We start from the raw sequence: 19,554 nt of genomic DNA on the forward strand, positions 1-19,554 counted from the left end.
CTGGCTCAAAAAAAAAAAAAAAAAAAAAAAAAAAAAGAATTCCTGAAGGCAAGCGCAGGAAAAAAAAAAAAAAAAAAAAAAGAATTCCTGAAGGCAAGCGCAGGTACCTTCAACTACCTAACAATTCCCATGGTCTAAAGGCAAGAACAGGTGTCTCCTCGTGCTGAGATCCATGGTGACCAACATGGCGCAGGCCACAGAAGGAAGCATTTCACAGATGAACTGCGTTCTCATGGTAGTGGCCCATGAAGAGCTGTTCTAATCAAATGAGCCTAAATCCAGTCAGTGAACAGCTATGGCATGGAGACCAAAGGAGGGTTTGGGAACAGTCATGGTGATCACACCTTTAATCCCAAAACTCAAGAAGCAGAAACAGGTGGATTACGGTGAGTTTGAGACCAGATATGGCTACATGGCTACATGGACAATGCAGGAAAAAATAAAAACAAGTTTAAAAAGTTACATTTTGGGGCCAGGAGCGAGCAGAGGTCCTGAATTCAATTCCCAGCAACCACATGATGGCTCACAACCATCTGTACAGCTATAGTGTATTCATATACATTAAATAAATAAATAAATAAATAAATGAATAAATGAATGAATGAATGAATAAATGAATGAATGAATAAATAAATAAATAAATAAATAAATAAATAATCTTTTACCAAAAAAAGTTACATTTTGAGGGCTGGGCAGAGCTCTGGGCAGAAACGGCAGGACACGTGGCATGGATGCTGTCCTCAGCACTAGATAACAGATTCTCAGCCCATACATAATTATTTTGTGTTATCAGAAAGGAACTATAACAGAGTATATTTAAAACAATAAATAAGAATGCTTTCTATTTCGGAGTTAGAGACTATGGTGGTTTGGATGAGAAATGTTCTGCACTGGCTCATGCCTTTGACCAGTCAGTCCTCAGTTTGGAGAAGGTAAGGGGAGGCACAGCCCTTCAGGAGAAGAGACACCATTGAGGACAGGCTTTGGGAGCCAGAAGGCACTTCCAGTTCATTCTCTCTACTCCATACTTGAGATGAAAAATGTGACTTTCTGAGCAGGCCGTGGTGGTGGGCACATGTTTAATCCCAGCACCCGGCAGGGGCAGAGGGGCAGAGGGACAGAGGGACAGAGGGGCAGAGGCAGAGGCAGAGGCAGGCAGATAACTGGAAGTTTAAGGCCAACCTGTTCAATAGACAGACCTGTCTCAAAAACAGCAACAACAACAAAAAAAAGACAACAAAACAGCATGATTTCCTGGCTTCCTGCAGCTGCCACGCCTCCCCTTCCGCGCAGGCCCTTAAGCCTTTAGAACAGCAGAAAACAAACTCCCTCTTCCTTAAGTCACCTTGGTCATGGTGTTTATCAGAGCAACAGAAAAGTGACTAATGCAGAGACACATCAGAAGAAGCATCCAAATAAAACATACTTACTTTTTCTTTTCTTTTTTCTTTCTTTCTTTTTTTTTTTTGATTTATTATATATAAGTACACTGTAGCTATCTTCAGACACACCAGAAGAGGGCATCAGATCTCATTATAGATGGTTGTGAGCCACCATGTGGCTGCTGGGATTTGAACTCTTCGTGACCTCTGGAAGAGCAGTCGGTGCTCTTAACTGCTAAGCCATCTCTCCTGCCCACATACTTACTTTTTAAAGATGACAGACCGCTTGTTCCACCAAAAAGAGAGCGGGTGGCAGAGCTGCCTGAGCCTCCTGGAGGCGGGACTAGCATCACCAGGTAGGTGCCACAGGCGTACATGGGTGTCTTCCGCAGCATTTTCAGAGGAAGGCCACAGCTAGTATTTGCTGGAGAAGGAAATGAAAATAGTTACTAAAAGTATTTCACACTCTTATGAATGGGATTATAAAATGGGCTTGACTATAATGAGGAGTCCAAACTGAAACAAAGCCAGGCTACAATTAGGCAGAGGGGAATTAGAGATGGCTCAGTGATTATGAGCACTGGCTGTTTCTCCTGAGGACCCAGTTTTGATTCCCAGCCCCTACATAGCAGTTCACAACTGCCTATGACTGGAGTTTGGGGCCCTGAATCCTTCTTCTAACCTCTGAGGGTACTAGGTACACAGTGTTACACAGACATAAATGTAGGCAAAATGCACATATACATGAAATAAAATAAAATAAATATAAAAAGATTAAGCAGAAAGAGCAAGAATTATCTTCTGACCTCAAGTCTCCTATGGGATGGTCTGACTGTCCTAAAGTTGTTCCCAATGTCCAGTATGCCTAAGGATCCTAAAAATTTTTCTAAAAGAATAAAGGCTCAGTTGGAATAAATCTCAAAACAGAATTGCTATAGCTTGAGCTTTAACAGGAAATGGGTACCCTAATTTTGGATTTTTTTTTTCATTTTATAAAAAAAAAATTTTTTTTTTTGAAACAACATATCGTTGGCTGGCCTGGCCTGGCACTTACAGACTCTGGCCCCAGAGTACCCAGCATAAAGCAAATCCTTGATAAGTCTGTGACTTTACAAACAGTTCTTGTCACAGAATCAACCGAACCTTCCAGCTACCCAGGGCTCTCAGAATATCTCCTACATAGGAATTTTAAACCCACACTGCTTACAGTAATCCATTATATATACATTTTGATTTTGAGGGTCAGTGACAAAAGATAGCATCAACAGAATAGTTACTATTTCTAGTCAGGAGGTGTGAAATGCACATCATCCCCGATTCCTGTCACCGATGGGTAGAGCAGTGAGCTCAGAATGGACTGACCCTGTCAGAGGGAAGGCCACCAGAGCTTCAGGAAGCTGTCAGACTATAAAACACAACAAACTGTTCAAGGTCCAAACAGACAGAAAATCATTCTCAGGGACTTAGATTAAAAGAATATGTGAAATGAAATCTTTCTCCTTTTTAATTTGCCCACAGAAACCAGAAGGCGACACTGGCTTATCTAGAGCTGGAATGACAGGTGCTTGTGCGCAGCTAGGAACCCAGCAAGAGCAGCAGGGAAACCTATTCTTTCTGATGCTTTGAATACTTCCATTTGAAACAGCTCCATTTAAAAAACAAAACAAGGGACAGGAGAGATGGCTCAGCGGTTAAAAGCACTGACTGTTCTTCTGAAGGTCCTGAGTTCAAATCCCAGCAAAAAATGGTGGCTCACAACCATCTGTAATGAGATCTGACACCCTCTTCTGGAGTGTCTGAAAACAGCTACAGTGTACTTACATATAATAAATAAATAAAAAACTTTTTAAAAAATAAAAATTAATTAAACAATTAATTAATTAATAAAACAAAACAAAAACATAAGCCCTCAACAAATATGTTCTTTGTTCAGGACATCATTTTCTGGGATAATGAAATGAGTTAACGAATGAGTAGAAAACTTCAGCTTTATAGCCTAATGTTCACTAATGTGTCCTCCCAAACAGACTTACTGTCAGGTAATATGTTTTAGCTTGTCACAGAATAAAACTTTACATTTTAAAAATCATTATTATTATTATTATTATTATTATTATTATTTTGTTGTTTTCGAGACAGGGTTTCTCTGTATAGCCCTTGCTATCCTGGAACTCACTCTGTAGATCAGGCTGGCCTCAAACTCAGAAATCCGCCTGCCTCTGCCTCCCAAGTACTGGGATTAAAGGCGTACGCCACCACTGCCTGGCTAAAAATTATTTTTATTTCTATTATTTAGCAATTGGGAGTAATATACATATTTGTATCTGTGTGTATCAAGTGTGTATATGCATGGGTGTGTAGGCCTGAGGTCAGCTTTAGGTGATATTACTAAGGAGACGTCAACCTTATTTTTGTTGTTTCTGTTTTGAGGCAAGGTCTCACTTTGTAGCCCTAGCTGGCCTGGAATGACATAGACCAGGCTGTCCTTGAATTCATGGAGCGCTGGACCCTAGTTCTGGGAGTACAAGAATGCATGACTATACCCAGCTTTTGTCCTTGTATGCTGGGACTTGAATTCAGGTCCTCATTCTTGCTTGGTATGACTTTAGCAACTAAGCTATCTCCCAAACTCCAAAGCTTCAGACTTTGTGACTATTTAATTTATTTTCAGATACGTGTAGACAGAGCTAGTAGGTTTTCAGTGTAAGACATTGTGTATATGGGATTTTTGAGACAGGACAGAGTCTTTCTATAGCTGAGGCTGGCCTCAAACACAGAGTAATCCTCCTGCTTCTTATAATCCTGCTGGGATTACAGGAATGAGTCATCACACCCTACTAAAAATGTTAAAGATAGTATTGCCTTTTGAGGTCTTTTTTAAAAAAACAAAACTGTTATTTATGCAGTTTTTGGGTTTTCAGGATCTGTCTCTGTCTCTGTCTCTGTCTCTCTCTCACACACACATACACACACACACACACACACACATCGCTGGAGACATGGTTCCATAGTTAATAGCTATTGTTGCTTTTCCAGAAGACTCAGGTTCAATTTCAATACCTTCATGGTGGGTACTGGAACATCTGTAACTCCAGTTCCTGAAGATCTAACACTCTCTCCTGGCCTCAGGAGGCACCAAGACACAAGTGTGGTATACAGAAACACACAAACACATAAAACAAAACTAAAGCGCACACCCAGCACTAGCTGCTAGGCACGGTGCTATACTCCTATGAGCCCTACTTAGGTGGTAGAGACAGGGGTCAAAGCTCGAGGCAGTCCTTGGCTACATGAGATCTTGTGGAGGGCTGCTGCAGAGATAGGAGGAAGGTTGTTCTTTTTCTGTTTTCTTTCTTTAAAGAAAGATTTAATATAAGTCTACTGAAAGGAACATGGTAAGCATAGAGGTATAAACCCGGATGAAGATTTTAGCCCGTCATTAAAGTGTTTACTTTCTGAGCTGCCTTCTTTACATTTATTTATTTAGTGTGTGTATGTGTTTGTGTATGTATGTATGTATGTGTGTGTGTGTCTGTGTGGTGCATGTGTATATGTATATATGTGCATGTGTGTATATATATATGTGTGTGGTCTGTTTATATGTGTGCGTTTATATATATATATGTGCGTGTGTCTGTATATATATGTGTGTAGTCTGTTTCTATGTGTATTTATGTATATGTGCACGTGTGTGTGGCAATTATGTGTGTGTGTGTTTTTATGTGTATGTGTACAAGTGTGTGTGTGTACATTTGCATAAGGAGGTCAGAAGACCACTCAGTGGGTCAGTTCTCTGCTCTCACCTTTCTGAAGTCCCAATAATCACACTCAGGTCATCAGCGTGACCACAAGTACCTTTACCCAAGGAGCCATATTGCAAAGCCCAAAAACATTCACTTAGGATAAAACAAGGGAACTGTTCTGTGCAAAGTATCTCCTTTAACTTGAATGGACTAACCTAGGCTAAAACATTCACATTGATACCACAGAAGCCTGTGGCAACAATGTCCTTACATTCTAACAGACACAATAAAGTGTTTACTGGACAGCCTCATAGGAGATCACCATAAGAGCTTTTCCTCCTAGTATTTTAAACAGTGGGAGGGTTAACAAAAAAAAAAAAAGTCAAATCCATTTTAGCTCAGATCCAGATTTTTTTTTTTTCAGAGCATGGGACAGAGTTTGGGGTGATCTCATACAGCATAGGCTGACCTCCAACTCATGATGCCCCTGCCTTAGCTTCTTAAGTGTTAGAACTGTGTTGTGTACTGCTGTAGCTAGCTGCAATTTTCTTCCCTGAGGGTGATAGTGGAGACAGCTCCAGGTAGGGCAGAACTGCTCCAGGGCTCCACTATGCCCACAGCCTAGACCGGACAGCCACACCCAGAGGTGCGGGTGAGGTGAGCTTGGCACGCTGCAGCATGTACAGTGGTCAGGAAGAGACAACGCACCTGCTTGATCCTCCTTCAGCGTGTTGGAGATGGTGGAGCCGGTCAGGGCCGCGAGCGTTGCCGACGGAGAGGCTCTGTACCGAGACAGTCTGCTCAGGAGCATCTCATTAATGCTTTTGGCAGACTCACCCTCTTTTCTCATTAGGATTGTGCGTTCCTGAAGCGGGTTGGCTACAAATACCCCATTTTCCACCTGATATTTAAAGAAAAAAGAGGGCCTGAGATGATGCTTCCATTCAGTCAGCAGATATCTTGAGACTATTTCTGTGACCTAGGTGCTTACAAAGCATTTTCCAGCCACCTGAGCAAACACATCTCACCATATAAACCACTCCCATGCTCCAGAGATGCTGCTTCAGACAGGGAAGGCTGAGCTCAATCTCAGAGCTGTCGCCTTTCATGACAACCCACATTCAAAGTGAAATTAATACAGACAGTATTAATACAATCTGCAAAATACTGTTGATTAAAACCCTTATACTGGGCTGGAGAGATGGCTCAGTGGTTAAGAGCACCTACTGCTCTTCAAAAGGTCCTGAGTTCAAATCCCAGCAACCATATGGTGGCTCATAACCATCAGTAATGAGATCTGATGCCCTCTTCTGGATGGAGTGTCTGAAGACAGCTACAGTGTACTTACATATAAATTAATTAATTAAAAATATTATTAAAAAAAAACAACAAAACCTTATACTGAGTCCCACAGGCCACTGCTCACCAATTATGAGTCTTCTGATACGTACAGGAAGACAGGGGAGAACAGATCAATGAGTCCTTGGTTTGCTGCTCAAGCGGCTATGAGGCTAATGTGTTTTAGGAACCTAACTAGTTCTAAGACCGAAACACTCTTCCCACAGTAGCCAGCTGCCTGGCCATGGCAGAGGAATCTAGGAGCAAGCCAGCCCGGCTAATACACACGCCAAGCTTCAAGTGCATCTCGGTGGGCCTCAGAGTTCTCTCACTCAGCACTGACGACTCCAAGTCTCTCAATAACTGGAGGGCTAACTCGCACACCGCCTGTTTTCCTTCCTGTCTTTCTTCCTTTCCTTCATCTTTCTTTTCCTTTTTTGAGACAGGAAAATCAGGTGATCCAGGAGGGCCTCAAGTTCACATGCTGGCCTTGAACTCCTGATGCTCTGACTTCCAGCACCGAGATTACAGAGCTGCACATGAGGTATCTGCCTTCTTTTTTCAAAACATTTCCTAGTCTACCTCATAGCTAAAGATTCAGGGTGTTTCCCAGAATATCTTTCTTTCTCAAGTTCTCTCTAATTCAAGGCCCAGACCCTGTGTTGCCAGTTCCCTAAGAAGAGCATGTCACTTAGGCACATGCGATTGCTTCCAGGTCCCAGCTGCCCTCTACTGTCCTCCTTGTCTCTGTCCTGACAACTGTCTCTGCTTTCAAACAAGGAACAGTCTGCTTCAATTCACCATCAAAGGACTCAGATCTAGGCCAGTGAGAGGGCCCAGGAAGTAAAGGTTCTTACTGCCACACCTGATGACATACATAGTGGAAAGAAAGAACCAATTTCCACAAGTTGTCCTATGACCTCCAAACACACCACAGTGTGTGTGTGTGTGTGTGTGTATACATGTATGTGTGCATATGTGTGGATGTGTGTGTGGATATGTGTGTGTGTGTGAGAAAGAATGCATTTTTAAAACAATGATCTAAAAATTTTTGATCAATCTCAGGAGGGCTGTATAAACAATGCCCCTGCATACGCAGCCTCCTAGACATTGGGGGCCTCAGAAATCCATCCCAGCAGGGAAGACAGCAAGCCTGGCCTGCTGCTGCAGCCCTTGAAGACAAGAGGAAATGAGGGTGTCAGAGACCAAGTCTTTAGAACCTCACAGAAAGCAAAGCCAGGGTCCAGAAGGAAAGGCTGCTGGTACACAAGGGGCGAGAAAAAGCACAACTGAGAAGTACAGTCCTAAAATCATAGGAGCCCCAAGCTGCCGCCATGCTCCCACACCCTCTGCTTCGGACTCCTCCCTGGTTGGACGTCTTAACTTGAGCAGCTCTGGACAGCCCACTGCAGCCTAAAGAACTGAGACCCTGCACCACCTGGCCCTTGACTCCCTTGTGGGGGCCTTGGCTGCAACCCTCTGGAGCTCCTGCTTTTGCAGTGTCCATGGCATTTGCTTACTCTGACTTGTGTCTGTGAGCTCTCACTTGGCATTGGTAAGCAGAGCCCAGGGACTCTGCCCTCCTCTCCTGCCTCCTAGATCCACACCTCCTTCACTCCAGAAGCCATTGCCTTTGGCATCCAAGGCATCAGCTGGAACACTGTGCCCAGTCCTCTAGGGCTGGCCCGTTCCCCTCCTCGGCTCCCCACCGTCCCCAGCTGAGCACACTACACTGCTTAGCCTCTGCACATACTCAACTCTGGAACGACCACACAGTAACTCAGTCATGCCTGTCGTTGACTGCCACTGCCTGAGAGGAGCCTGCCTACAGCCTTGGTCACACAACACCCCAGCACTGACAAGGCATTCCCCATAGGCCCTCCCTCAAACACCTCTGTGGTAGCACCCCATTTTCTCCACAACATCTGCCTTAAGCCATGTTCCCCAGTCTCATTGCTCTCACCCCTGCTTTGCATTTCTACTCAAGTCCTCCTTTGCCCCTAAAATTTCACACATCCCTCCTTACTGTACCGCCCCACCCCACCCCCATGCTCTATTTATGCTACACACTCTAAATATAACCCTGTAAAAGCATCCGAGACAAAAATCAATCTCCTTAAGCTGCTGTTTAAAAGCATTACCCATCTGGCCCTCGGAGAATCAATAGCTAATGTAAAACTGTCTCTCAGTGCACGTGGTACTCTGCTAAGTGAGACGACAAAGCATAGTGAGCAGCAGGAAGAGCAGGGCTCGGCATGAGGACTTCATCTGCAGAACCTTGAGTGTGGGGGCAACTGCACTCTGAACCAAGCAACCACCATCTTGGGGAGTTCAGCTGCAGCCCCTTGCACAAAGGGTTATCCCTTGTCTGTTAACTAATCCCCCACAAGGGAATATCTAGTCACTCCATACCACCTGTTGTATACATCTCTGCCTCCACTGTTGGTGGCCCCGAGGAAGGGCTACAGTGCATAGACTCGGAGGAGTCTCGGGCCAAGCTCTCCTGTGAAGTCTGTAAGGAAACCCACTCCCTCACTGCTTCCTGGCATGGACACCACACCGGCAGGTTAGCAACACTTAGCCGTGCAGCTCAGAGAGATGGATGGCTGCTGACCTCAAAAACAGGGCAGAGCTGGGAGGAACAAGAGGCCCCAAGTGAGTTAGCAGGGACTGGGGCACTTCCCCAGGCCAGGCCATACTGGAGAGATGCTCCGTGGTTAAGAGCATTCAGCTCCACCACCCCCCTCCATCTCTCTCCTTAGGGTGTCACCCAGCTGTCTTTACCTTAGCTCCGGGTTCTGCAGCCCCTGGCCTTTGTGGGTGCTCTACTGAACCCCTCAGCCTCAGTCACTTCTACTGGCCACCTCTCCCGTGCTCCCAGCCTTCATCCTCCCAGGTGCCACACTGGCCTGCTGCTGCAGACTTCGTTCCTTGCTGTCCTCCCGTCTTTACAGACTATTACCCTCTGCCGTTTGCAGGGCTGTCTAGATGTCACATGGAGATGCCATGTCCCAAGAAACCCTTTAGTCCCAAGCAAACTGCTCACCCTACTGTTAGGAAGGGCCCCAGCAGCCGCCTAAGAGAAGGAGGCTTCTCTTCCTGCCCCACTTCTCCCCAGCACTTAGCACCAGCTGCATGTATGTTTTTCTTTTTCTTGATTAACTCCCATGCTCCTCCACAAACCCGCAGTGACAAAGGTTTACCAAGCAGCTACCCAAAGACACACAGTAGTTACTCATTAAAAACTGAATGAAGAGCCAGGCCTGGTGGCAAATGTTTTTAATCCAGCACTCTGGTAGCAGAGGCAGGCCTGGTCTCCATGGAAGGACCCTGCTTCAGAAAAAGGAAACAACATCAAAGAGCCTGGGTGACTAAAGGAGGGCAGGGCAGCTTAGGGAGAAGGGAGAGAGCCAGGGTGGGAGGAGACAGTAGGCACGGGTGACACTGAGTCCCAGCGTGAGCAGCAGCACAGGAGCAAAAGGAGCAGGGCTTAAGCAGAGCTCTGGATGCAAGCGCGGCACAGGAGTGAGTACCCGGGCACAGGAGTGAGTGCCCGGCACAGCAGTGAGCGCCCGGGCACAGCAGTGAGCGCCCGGGCACAGGAGTGAGCGCCCGGGCACAGCAGTGAGCGCCCGGGCACAGCAGTGAGCGCCCGGGCACAGCAGTGAGCGCCCGGGCACAGCAGTGAGCGCCCGGGCACAGGAGTGAGCGCCCGTGCACAGGAGTGAGTGCCCGGCACAGGTCTGGAGCCTGCTGAGCCGGTGATCTACTATGTGTTCCCTCCCACATAGTTGCCTCTCTTCAGCTCTGAACTTGGCCACTTGGTAGTCACACTGTTACACATTAGCACAAGACTCAGAGCTTGGTGAGTGCTCCACTCCAGGAAGAGCTCCTCCTTGCTTCAACCTGGACATCTGGGTAGTGGTGGGGGGTGCTGGGGATGAGAGGCTGCCTGTGATATCACATTCCAGTCAAGTTCCTAGCAGAGGAGAGTTGAAGGCATAATGCTGCTGTGACCACAGGCAGTGGAAGAGCCACCTATTGCCACAGCTACAAGTCCACCTTCTCCCCTGTCCATGCCTGCCTGCCTGCCTTCCTCTACTTCCCTCCTTTTTGTGTGTGCTGGTTAGTTTTTCTGTCAACCTGACATATCTAGGTGATCTTGGAAGAGAGCACTTTGAAGTGAGAAAATGTCCCCAGAAGATAAAATTGAGCTGTAGGTATTTTCTGCACCCTCTCCCCTTCTGGGTGACTTTTTTTAGACAGGGTCTTACTATTTACCCTGAGCTGTCTTGGAACTCACTATATACACCAAGCTGGCCTCAAAGTCACCGAGATTGCTGGCCTTTGCTTCCTAGAGAGCTGGGATCAAAGGTGAGTGCACCATACCCTGGCTCAAACGACCTGAGTGATGTGGGAGGGGAGGAGACACAGCACACTGTGGGCAGAGACGCCCCTGGGCAGGCGATCCTGGACTATAGCAGAAAGCAGGCTGCCACAGAGCCTGGACCTACAACCAGGGAGCCTGCATGGGACTGACCTCGGCCTCTGCGTAAGTTACAGCTTGGTCCTCTTGTGGGACTCCTAACCGTGGGAGCAGGGGCTGTCTCTGACTCTTTTGCAGGTTTTGGGGATCCTCTTCCTCATACTGAGTTGCCTCATCCAGGGGAGGTACCTGGTCTTATGGCAGCTTACCAGCTTACATGCCATGTCTGGTGGATATCCCTAGAAGGCCTGTCCTTTTCTGAAGAGAAACGAACAAGGAGTTGATACACGGGGTAGGGAGCAGGGGACAGAGGAGAAGTGAGAGGGACTAGAAGGAGAGAAAGGAGAGGAAGGAGAAACTTTGGTCAGAATATAAAATAAATAAATAATAATCTTTAAAAATAAATTTTAAAAAATGAAAGAAAGAAAACAGGCTGAGCAAGCCACGGAGAGCAAGCTGTGAGCAGGTTTCCTGTGGGCTGTGCTGCAGCTCCAGCCTCCGGGTTCCTGCCGTAAGATCCTGCCCTGACTTCCCTGCATGATGGAATATAAGCTAAAATAAATCCTCACCTGCCTCAAGTTCTTTTGGGCCAGTGTTATTACAGCAATGGAACCTAACTAAAACAGAGGGAGAGGGAGAGGGAGAGGGAGAGGGAGAGGGAGAGGGAGAGGGAAAGGGAGAGGGAGAGGGAGAGGGAGAGGGAGAGGGAGAGGGAGAGGGAGGGAGGGAGAGAGAGAGAGGGAGGGAGGGAGGGAGGGAGGGAGAGAGAGAGAGAGAGAGAGAGAGAGAGAGAGAGAGAGAGAGAGAGAGCTTGCGTGTACATGCATCAAGATACTTGTTGAGGGTCAGTAGACATTTTAAAAAAGTCATTCTCTCCTTCCATCATATGGGTACTGGGGACTGAACTTAGGTAACTAGGCATGGCAGCAGATCTCCTTACCTACTGAATCATCTCGCTGGTCTCTACACTCCATTTATTTAGATCATTACCTAACCATCTCTCTATAATAGTTAGTTACTTAGCAATCATAAAAGGTATTTCCTGTTAAGGCATTTTGAAAAAAGCCCGTAAATTATGTGCTGCTGACCGCTATCATGTGAATTACGCACCTCGAGATCCTTGGAAGGCTCTGGCTGAGAAGCCGCCTGAGTACCTACAGTAGAAAGCCATATGCCAAATGAGGGGGAAGAGGAGTTAGAGCGGATGGAAGGGGTCTTGGAAACACCCTGTGGCTCATGATGGCTAGGACGACGGGCACATAAGGCCAGGAAGGAACAGTGAGCAGGAGGTGCCCTGCGTTTGCATAGAAAGGTAAACAGTTTCCGTAATGGTGTTCAAATCAACCACTGCACACAGCTACAAACTCAAGTAAAAAAGAGGGCTGTTTGACCACTTAGCAGCAAAAGGTAAGCCACCTCTGGACTTGGCAAAAGCTATGTGGTGGTGTGATGTACATGTCCCAACAAGATTCAGGAAAGGATGGAAGGCCAGGCACAGTAGTGCATGTCTTTGATGTCAGTATTCAGGGAGCAGAGGCAGGCAGATCTCTGTACATTTGAGGACAGCCAGGGCTAGTGCAATCGTTTGAACAGGAATGGCCCCATGGACTCATGTGTTTGAATGCTTGTCCCATAGGGAGTGTCACTATTATGAGGTGTGGCCTTGTTGGAATAGGTGTGGTCTTTTGGAAGAATTGTGTATTCTATGCTCAAGCTATTCCTATTGTAACATAGTCTCCTCTAGCTGCCTGCAGATCAACTCTCAGCATCTCCTTGCATGCTGACATGCTTACTATCATGACAATAATGATCTAAAATTCTGAAACTATAAGCCAAGCCCAATGAAATGTTTTTCTTTATAAGAGCTTCTCTGGTCGTGGTGTCTCTTTATAGCAATGAAACCCTAACTAAAATAGTGAGACCCTGTCTCAAAGACAAAAAAGAAAGGAAAGAAGGAAGAAAGGAGTGAGCCAGGCACAATGGCTCAGCTCCTAATCCCAGCACTCAAGTCAAGAAGATCAAGAGTCTAGGGCAGAACCTGCAAGATGCCTCAGCAGGTATGGGCGCCGCCAACTGAGTCCCCATGGAAGGAAAGAGACGACTCTCAGTTGATTTGTTTGAGTAGGACCCCGGAATGATTCAAAGGCCTCCTTTCAAGCTAAAGCAGAGTCCTCTCCTGCGCCTGCTTCTTGCTGCACAAAGCTGTCTGAGCTGCCCCAGCACTTCCAGCTGGCCTAAGAAGAGCTGTGTGTTGTCTTCACATGGGGATCACACTTGGGGAATCATTTTCCTATGGGTTATGAAACTACATCTCAACTTTTGCACTGAGAAACCTACTAACTACCCTAGTCTTTTTCTAATTCCTCACCTTTTTGTGTGTGCGTTTTTATTTATAGACACTTTAGAACTCTCACTTTATTCTAGATAATCTGAATTTCACAGTAATGTACCATGGTGTGGGCATTTTCTATTCTTGTGTCAGATATCTCTTTAATCTAATGTATTCTGAAATCTTTAATGTTCTGCTTGCATGTATGTCTATGCACCATGTCTGTGCAATGTCTATGGAGGCCAGATGAGGGCGCTGGATCCCCTGAGCTGGAGTCACAAATGTTTGTGCTGCCATGTGGGTGCTCTCAACCACTGAACCATCTCTCCAGGCCCCTCTTCTTTCTTCCTCTCTTAGTCATGGCCTTGCTGTGCAGCACAAGTCATCCTTAAGCTCATTATGTAGCACAGGCTGGCCTCAAATACAAGCTCCTCTGGTCCCAGACTCCTGGAAGCCATCACACTTGGCTTTCCCAAGTTCTTTATCTGGCAAACTACACTGGTTCCCTCACTGCCTGGAATCATCACTTACCTTCTCAGATGCTCGTGGGTAATCTTTTATTTCAGACTCACTGGCACCCCAATCTGCTCAAGGACCCTGCAGCCAGGACTCAAGCTCCACTTCATCAGCAGCTCTACCTCCCTTGGCCATCACTATGTTCCACCCCAGGGTGGAACACTTTTGGCTCACGGTGATACACGACTGACACCCAGTGCCTCCTCACAGTTCCAACTGCAACTCCCCTGCTCACTTCTGTCTGCGGGGCCGGCCGTTCTTGATATTTCAGTTATACCCACACGCATTTCTGCTAAGATCATCCACTGCAATACTGCAATGCATGCAGTAATGTTACCTCCTCTCTTTCCAGATTAGCCTTCAAAAAGCTAGGTTCCACTGACCCCACAGAGCCCTAAACCAGAAGCCTCCAAAAGCATACAAGAGGGAAAAACATGCTGAGGAGACAGAGCACACAGGGCTATAAATGGTAGGCTCTTTGTACATAGACCTGAAAAGAAAGCAAACAGAAACATCTCTGCAGTGACATAAAATGAGTTAAAACTTACCACAAGTTCAAAAATGTCCATGAAGACAGAATGTCCCTTTGGGGTTTTCTCATTTAAACTGGCAGGGGACCAGATCCAGTAGAAGTAAGTGCCGTCTGAGGAAAGGTGCACGGTGCTCATGGGACTGCCCACAGGCAGGGGGCTGGCTGGCATGGGCACTGGCTGGCACACCTGATCAGGAAAAGGGCCCTACATTAGAGGGGTGCAGAGATTCTTTTTGTTTGTTTGTTTGTTCTGTTTGGTTTTTTTTCAAGAGTGATCTGGCTATCTGGGAACTCACTAGGTAGACCAAGCTGGCTTTTGAATTCACAGAGATCCTCCTGCCTTTGCGTCGCCAGTGCTCCGATTAAATGTGTACACCAGTATGCCTAGCATAGGATGAAAAAAATTCTAACTTACTGTGTCAGCTCACTGACACTTTGAAGTCGAAAAGGAAAGTTCATTAGGGTCCTCATCAGAATGAAACAGTTATTTATATCTAAGAATACCACATAAAATTACATGGGAAGAACATAAAAGTTCATAAAATAGACTGTAAAATAAACATCAACAACCAAACAACAAAGGAAAATAAACATTAATTCAAGTTAATATTGTGATAGAAAAAAATATTTACTTTAAATCTGCTATGCATGAATTTACTTTAAATCTTTAAGTTCTTTAAATCTGCTATGCATGAATTGAGAACAAGATTTAAAAAACAGGCATGGAATACATGCTTGTAGTCCCAGCATCAAAAACATGAAGGTAGGACCAGAAATTTAAGGTCATCTGTGCCTGCACAGTGAGTTCAAGGCCAGCCTGGGCTACATGAGATTGTCTTGGGGGAAGAATATTTTTAAGCCACATGTGGTGGCACACTCCTGTCAATCCAGCAACTTAAGAGTCTAAGGCAAGAATACTGTTTCATGAAACACACACACACACACACACACACACACACACGCGCGCGCGCGCGCGCGCGTGCGCGTGCACGTACATACATATGTCAAACCACCTGAGCTTGCTCTTCAGGTCCCGGAATGAAAAAGAACCCACTTCTCTAATCTGGACGCACTGACTATAGCATGAAGTGCCCCCAGCACCAGCATCCTGATTCCTGTTGTCAAACATTAACACTTAAAATAAGAGGAGGAAATGACAACCAATAAAGGCATGGACCAGAGTTTTAAAAAGAAAATTGAAGAAAAGAAAAGAAGAAAAACCCAAATAACAGCCATTAGAGCAGTCTACTGCCTCCAAGGCAAAGAGAAGACAGTTCTCAGTCACCCCTTTCTTTGGCTCAGTCACATAGCAAGACCCAAAGAAGAAGAGCAAACCACACTTGCTGGCTGGTGCGGTACCAGATCTCAGATCTGTGATCCCAGCAGGAGTCTCGGGAGTTCAAGTCATCCTCAGCTACACAGTGAGCCTGAGGCCGGCTGGGCCTAAAACACAGGTTTGGGCAGGTGGGCAGCTGGCTCAGAGTACAGTGGAATCTAATCACCTGACTTTGAGCTTCAGGTCCCAGAGTGGGAGAAAAGCCCTTCCTCTAATTGGACACATCAGCTGTGGCATACGTCACCACACTCACACAACTGCAATGCTAGGTGGCTCAGACCACCTGTGTCTCCAGCTCCAGGGATATGATGCCCTCTTCAGGCCTCGTGGGCACCTATATTCACATGGTATGCATTTACACAGACACACACACACACAATAGAAATTTAAAATAAATAAATTATTTAAAAAATTTAAGAACACTCAAGGGCAAGATGGCAAGATGTCAACCTAACGAGCCCTGTGGTTAAATCCACTAGGTACCAAGCCTGACTATCTGAGTTCTATCCCTAGGACCCACAGGATGGAAAAATAAGATGGACTCCCAGAAGCAAGTGTCTTCCCCCAAATTGAATGAATAAATAAATGTAATAATAAAAATAAAAATAGATATAAAAATAGTTTAAATAGGGCTAGAAAGATGGCTCAGTGGTTAAGAGCACTGACTGCTCTTCCAGAGGTCCTGAGTTCAATTTCCAGCAACCACATGGTAGCTCACAACCATCTGTAATGGGATCTGTAATGACCTTCTGGTGTGTCTAAAGACAGATATGGTGTACTCATAAACATAAAATAAAGAAATAATCCTTAAAAAATATTTTAAATAAATGAATTCATTCAAGTAGAAATAAATAATGAACAAATAAAGGTTAAGACAAATTAAACAGCATATTCAGTCAAAACCCCTGGGAAAAAACCTGAAGAAACAGAAAGAAAACAGAAAGGGGTCATGAGGGAGAAAAGCTAGCTATGAGTATTTCATATTCACCTGCAGGGTGTTCTGGTCTATGACCTGGAAAAGGGAGTGAGGTTTATTGTCAAAAGACACGGGCCGATGGAGCAGGTGGCCACTGCCATACGCCACCCACCCTGGCTCCAGCTCCTCATTGCGACAGTACACAAACCCTCTGGAAGACAAAAGAGACATGAGTAGAATCTTGGGCTGCAACATTACACAGGCCTACACAAATACAACCATTTCTCACCTAATTCTTTACAATAATTAACTGGGAAAAATAGCTAAAAAAGAAGGAACATAATTTATATCAACTTCAGAACTAACAAACTACAGCAAACATTTAATTTCCCATAATGATGGAGGAAGGAGAGAAAAGAATCAGAGAAAAAGTCTGACTGACTAAATATATCTCAACTATAAAAACATCTCAATGACAGTTTGACAGAATTCACAGATCTTATCTATTAACTGAAAATTATCCCTAGTCTAATGTCAAATCTGCGTACAAAGATTATTTAACCAGAAACATGTCCATTTATGAACACAGAGTCATGGTATCATCTTATAAACAATCCTTTAGGCTGTAACCCAGAATTCAGGCAGCAGAGGCAGGAGGATCATGAGTTCAGTGTTACCCTTGGCTACATAGGCAGTTTGAGGTCAGCCTAGGCTATAATGAGACCATGTCTAAGAAGAAAGAAAAGAAAGAAAAAAGAAAGGAAGCCCAGTAGTGGTGGTACAGTCCTTTAATTCTAGCAGGGGCAGAAGGATCTCTGATTCAGAGGCCACCTGCTCTACAAAGCAATCTGCAGGACAGCCATGGCTACCCTGACTTGAAGAAACTGGGGTGATGGGGTAGAGGGTGGAGATGGCCTGCCCTTGCAAAGCACCTACATGGCAGCTCCCAACTCCAGGGATCCCAGGCCCATGGACACTGCACTAATATGCATGTGTACACAGACACAAATAATAAAAATAAAAATCTTAGACTGGAGAGAAGGTTCAACAGTTAAGAGTGCTTCTTGATAGCCATGCGGTGGTGGTGCACACCTTTAATCACAGCACTTGGGAGGCAGAGGCAGGTGGATTTCTGAGTTCAAGGTCAGCCTGATCTACAGAGTGAGTTCCAGGACAGCCAGGGCTACACAGAGAAATCCTGTCTCGGGAACCCTCCCCCCCCCCACAAAAAAAAAAAGTGCTTCTTGCTGAGGACCTAGTAGATTCAAGTCCCAGCACCCATGTGGCAGCTCACAACTATCTGTAGCTCAGCTCCAGGGAACCCGACATTATCTTCTGACTCCATGGGCACTAGGCTCATATCTGCGCATGTACATCCTAAGAGGCGAGTAAAGCATTCATGTACGTAAAATAAAATAAATAAGTCTTTTATTAAGTAAGAGCTCTTTTTAAACAGTGGTTTCCTAAAAGGAATTTCTGGCCGTGTGAGCTGGCACCTCAGCCAGAGCAATGTTGGAGAGGTCTTCCAGAGCGGGGACGAGGGGCCTGTGTGTAAGCTCAGACTTGCTGCTTGGTCACTAGCGTAAGGGACCAGGACACCAGACAAGTCCCACAACCGACCTGAGCGTGCCATGCAGTCCAGAGCCTAGCTTGCTCACTCCTCTTCCGGCTGAGTTGGTAGTGTACAGGTAACGTCCATCTGCGGTGAGGCAGCGCCCCAAGTCAGCATCTGAAATCAGTCGCACACAGAATGAATGAGGCTATAAAAAAATGATTTTTTAATTAAAAAAAAAAAGCCTTAGGAATAAACTGACATGAATTCCTAATTCAAAAAACAATTTCAATATTCCACAGTAAATGGCTTGAACCCCAAAATCTAACAGAAAAAGCATGGTGCAATTAGGACTGCTTTCAAGGACTAAGGACGCACGGTTATTGGCAGGCCACTTGGCCCACCTGCCAAAAGATTTTTCTTCTCTTTTGCAAAAATCAAAGCAACAGGCTCAAGTAAGTTCACAACCCTAACTGACCTAATATGACTGAGAACAATTGACCTAATATGACTGAGTGCTTAGTGAGAAGGACTCTGGGGAACCAGGCATTCCCTGGGGGACTGGGGGCCTCTCTGAACCACAATCTCTTCATCTCTAAGATGAGGGTAATGATATGCACCTCAAGGGCTAAGCTGCGGCTTGCTCAGGTCACACAGCAATGCACCTAAGCTGCTGTCTGGTGCCAAGCCAACATTCCCTAATGGAAATGGAATTACGTTGTTATGCTAACAACAAATGTGGAACTAAATAAATTCATGTTCTTTGGGCCCATCATTTTTATCTGGAAAGAATAGCAGGAAAGCATGACGTCCTTTTAAAAAATGTCTTATTGGGGCTGGAGAGATGGCTCAGCAGTTAAGAGCACTCACTGACTGCTCTTCCGTACGGTGGCTCAAAACCATCCGTAATGAGATCCGATGCCCTCTTCTGGGATGTGAGACATGAGCAGCAGTGTACCCACATACAGAAAATAAGTCAATCAATCTTTTTTTAAAAATTCTTTTTACATTTATTTATTAATTTTGTGTGTGTGTGTGTGTGTGTGTGTGTGTATGTGTAGGTCTGAAGACAACCTGCAGACTCTGCTCTCTCCTTCCATGTGGAACCCAAGGACCAATGTTGTCAGACTTGACAGCAAACACTTGTACCTGCTGAGCCATCTCCCCAGCCCACCTCCTTTCTTTTAAGAACATCAATTCTATCTCCCACCTGCCTATGGGTTCCCCATTCTAAAAAACAGTTTCTCTATGTGGTAAATAATTTACTAACCTATTCCCCACCCACTCCCCCAAAAAAGAAGCTTTAAATTGAGGCTGTTGGTAACTTTCAGTGTTTACTTTTATAATTTTACTCTCACTATATTTCAAGGGAGTTTGTGTGCTTGAAGCATATCACATTAGAGGAAATTCAATGTCCCATCACT

At 45.4% G+C, this 19,554-nt stretch overlaps 1 protein-coding gene across 8 annotated transcripts in view; it reads right to left on the bottom strand.

Annotated features, from left to right (window-relative positions):
• The window catches only part of Hectd4 (HECT domain E3 ubiquitin protein ligase 4), a 154,624-nt gene that overhangs the window by 93,846 nt on the left and 41,224 nt on the right, over positions 1-19,554 (bottom strand). For all 8 annotated transcript variants that reach the window (XM_052167566.1, XM_052167565.1, XM_052167561.1 and 5 more), the window contains exons 5-9: positions 18,199-18,307; positions 16,651-16,789; positions 14,343-14,513; positions 5,834-6,026; positions 1,648-1,806 (exon numbers count right to left, since the gene is read on the bottom strand). In XM_052167566.1, coding sequence (XP_052023526.1) covers positions 1,648-1,806; positions 5,834-6,026; positions 14,343-14,513; positions 16,651-16,789; positions 18,199-18,307 — 771 coding nt within the window. The remainder of the gene's footprint in view (positions 1-1,647; positions 1,807-5,833; positions 6,027-14,342; positions 14,514-16,650; positions 16,790-18,198; positions 18,308-19,554) is intronic.

The sequence above is a fragment of the Apodemus sylvaticus genome, chromosome 22, assembly GCF_947179515.1.
Source record: "Apodemus sylvaticus chromosome 22, mApoSyl1.1, whole genome shotgun sequence".
In the NCBI taxonomy this organism is placed as follows: Eukaryota; Metazoa; Chordata; class Mammalia; order Rodentia; family Muridae; genus Apodemus; species Apodemus sylvaticus.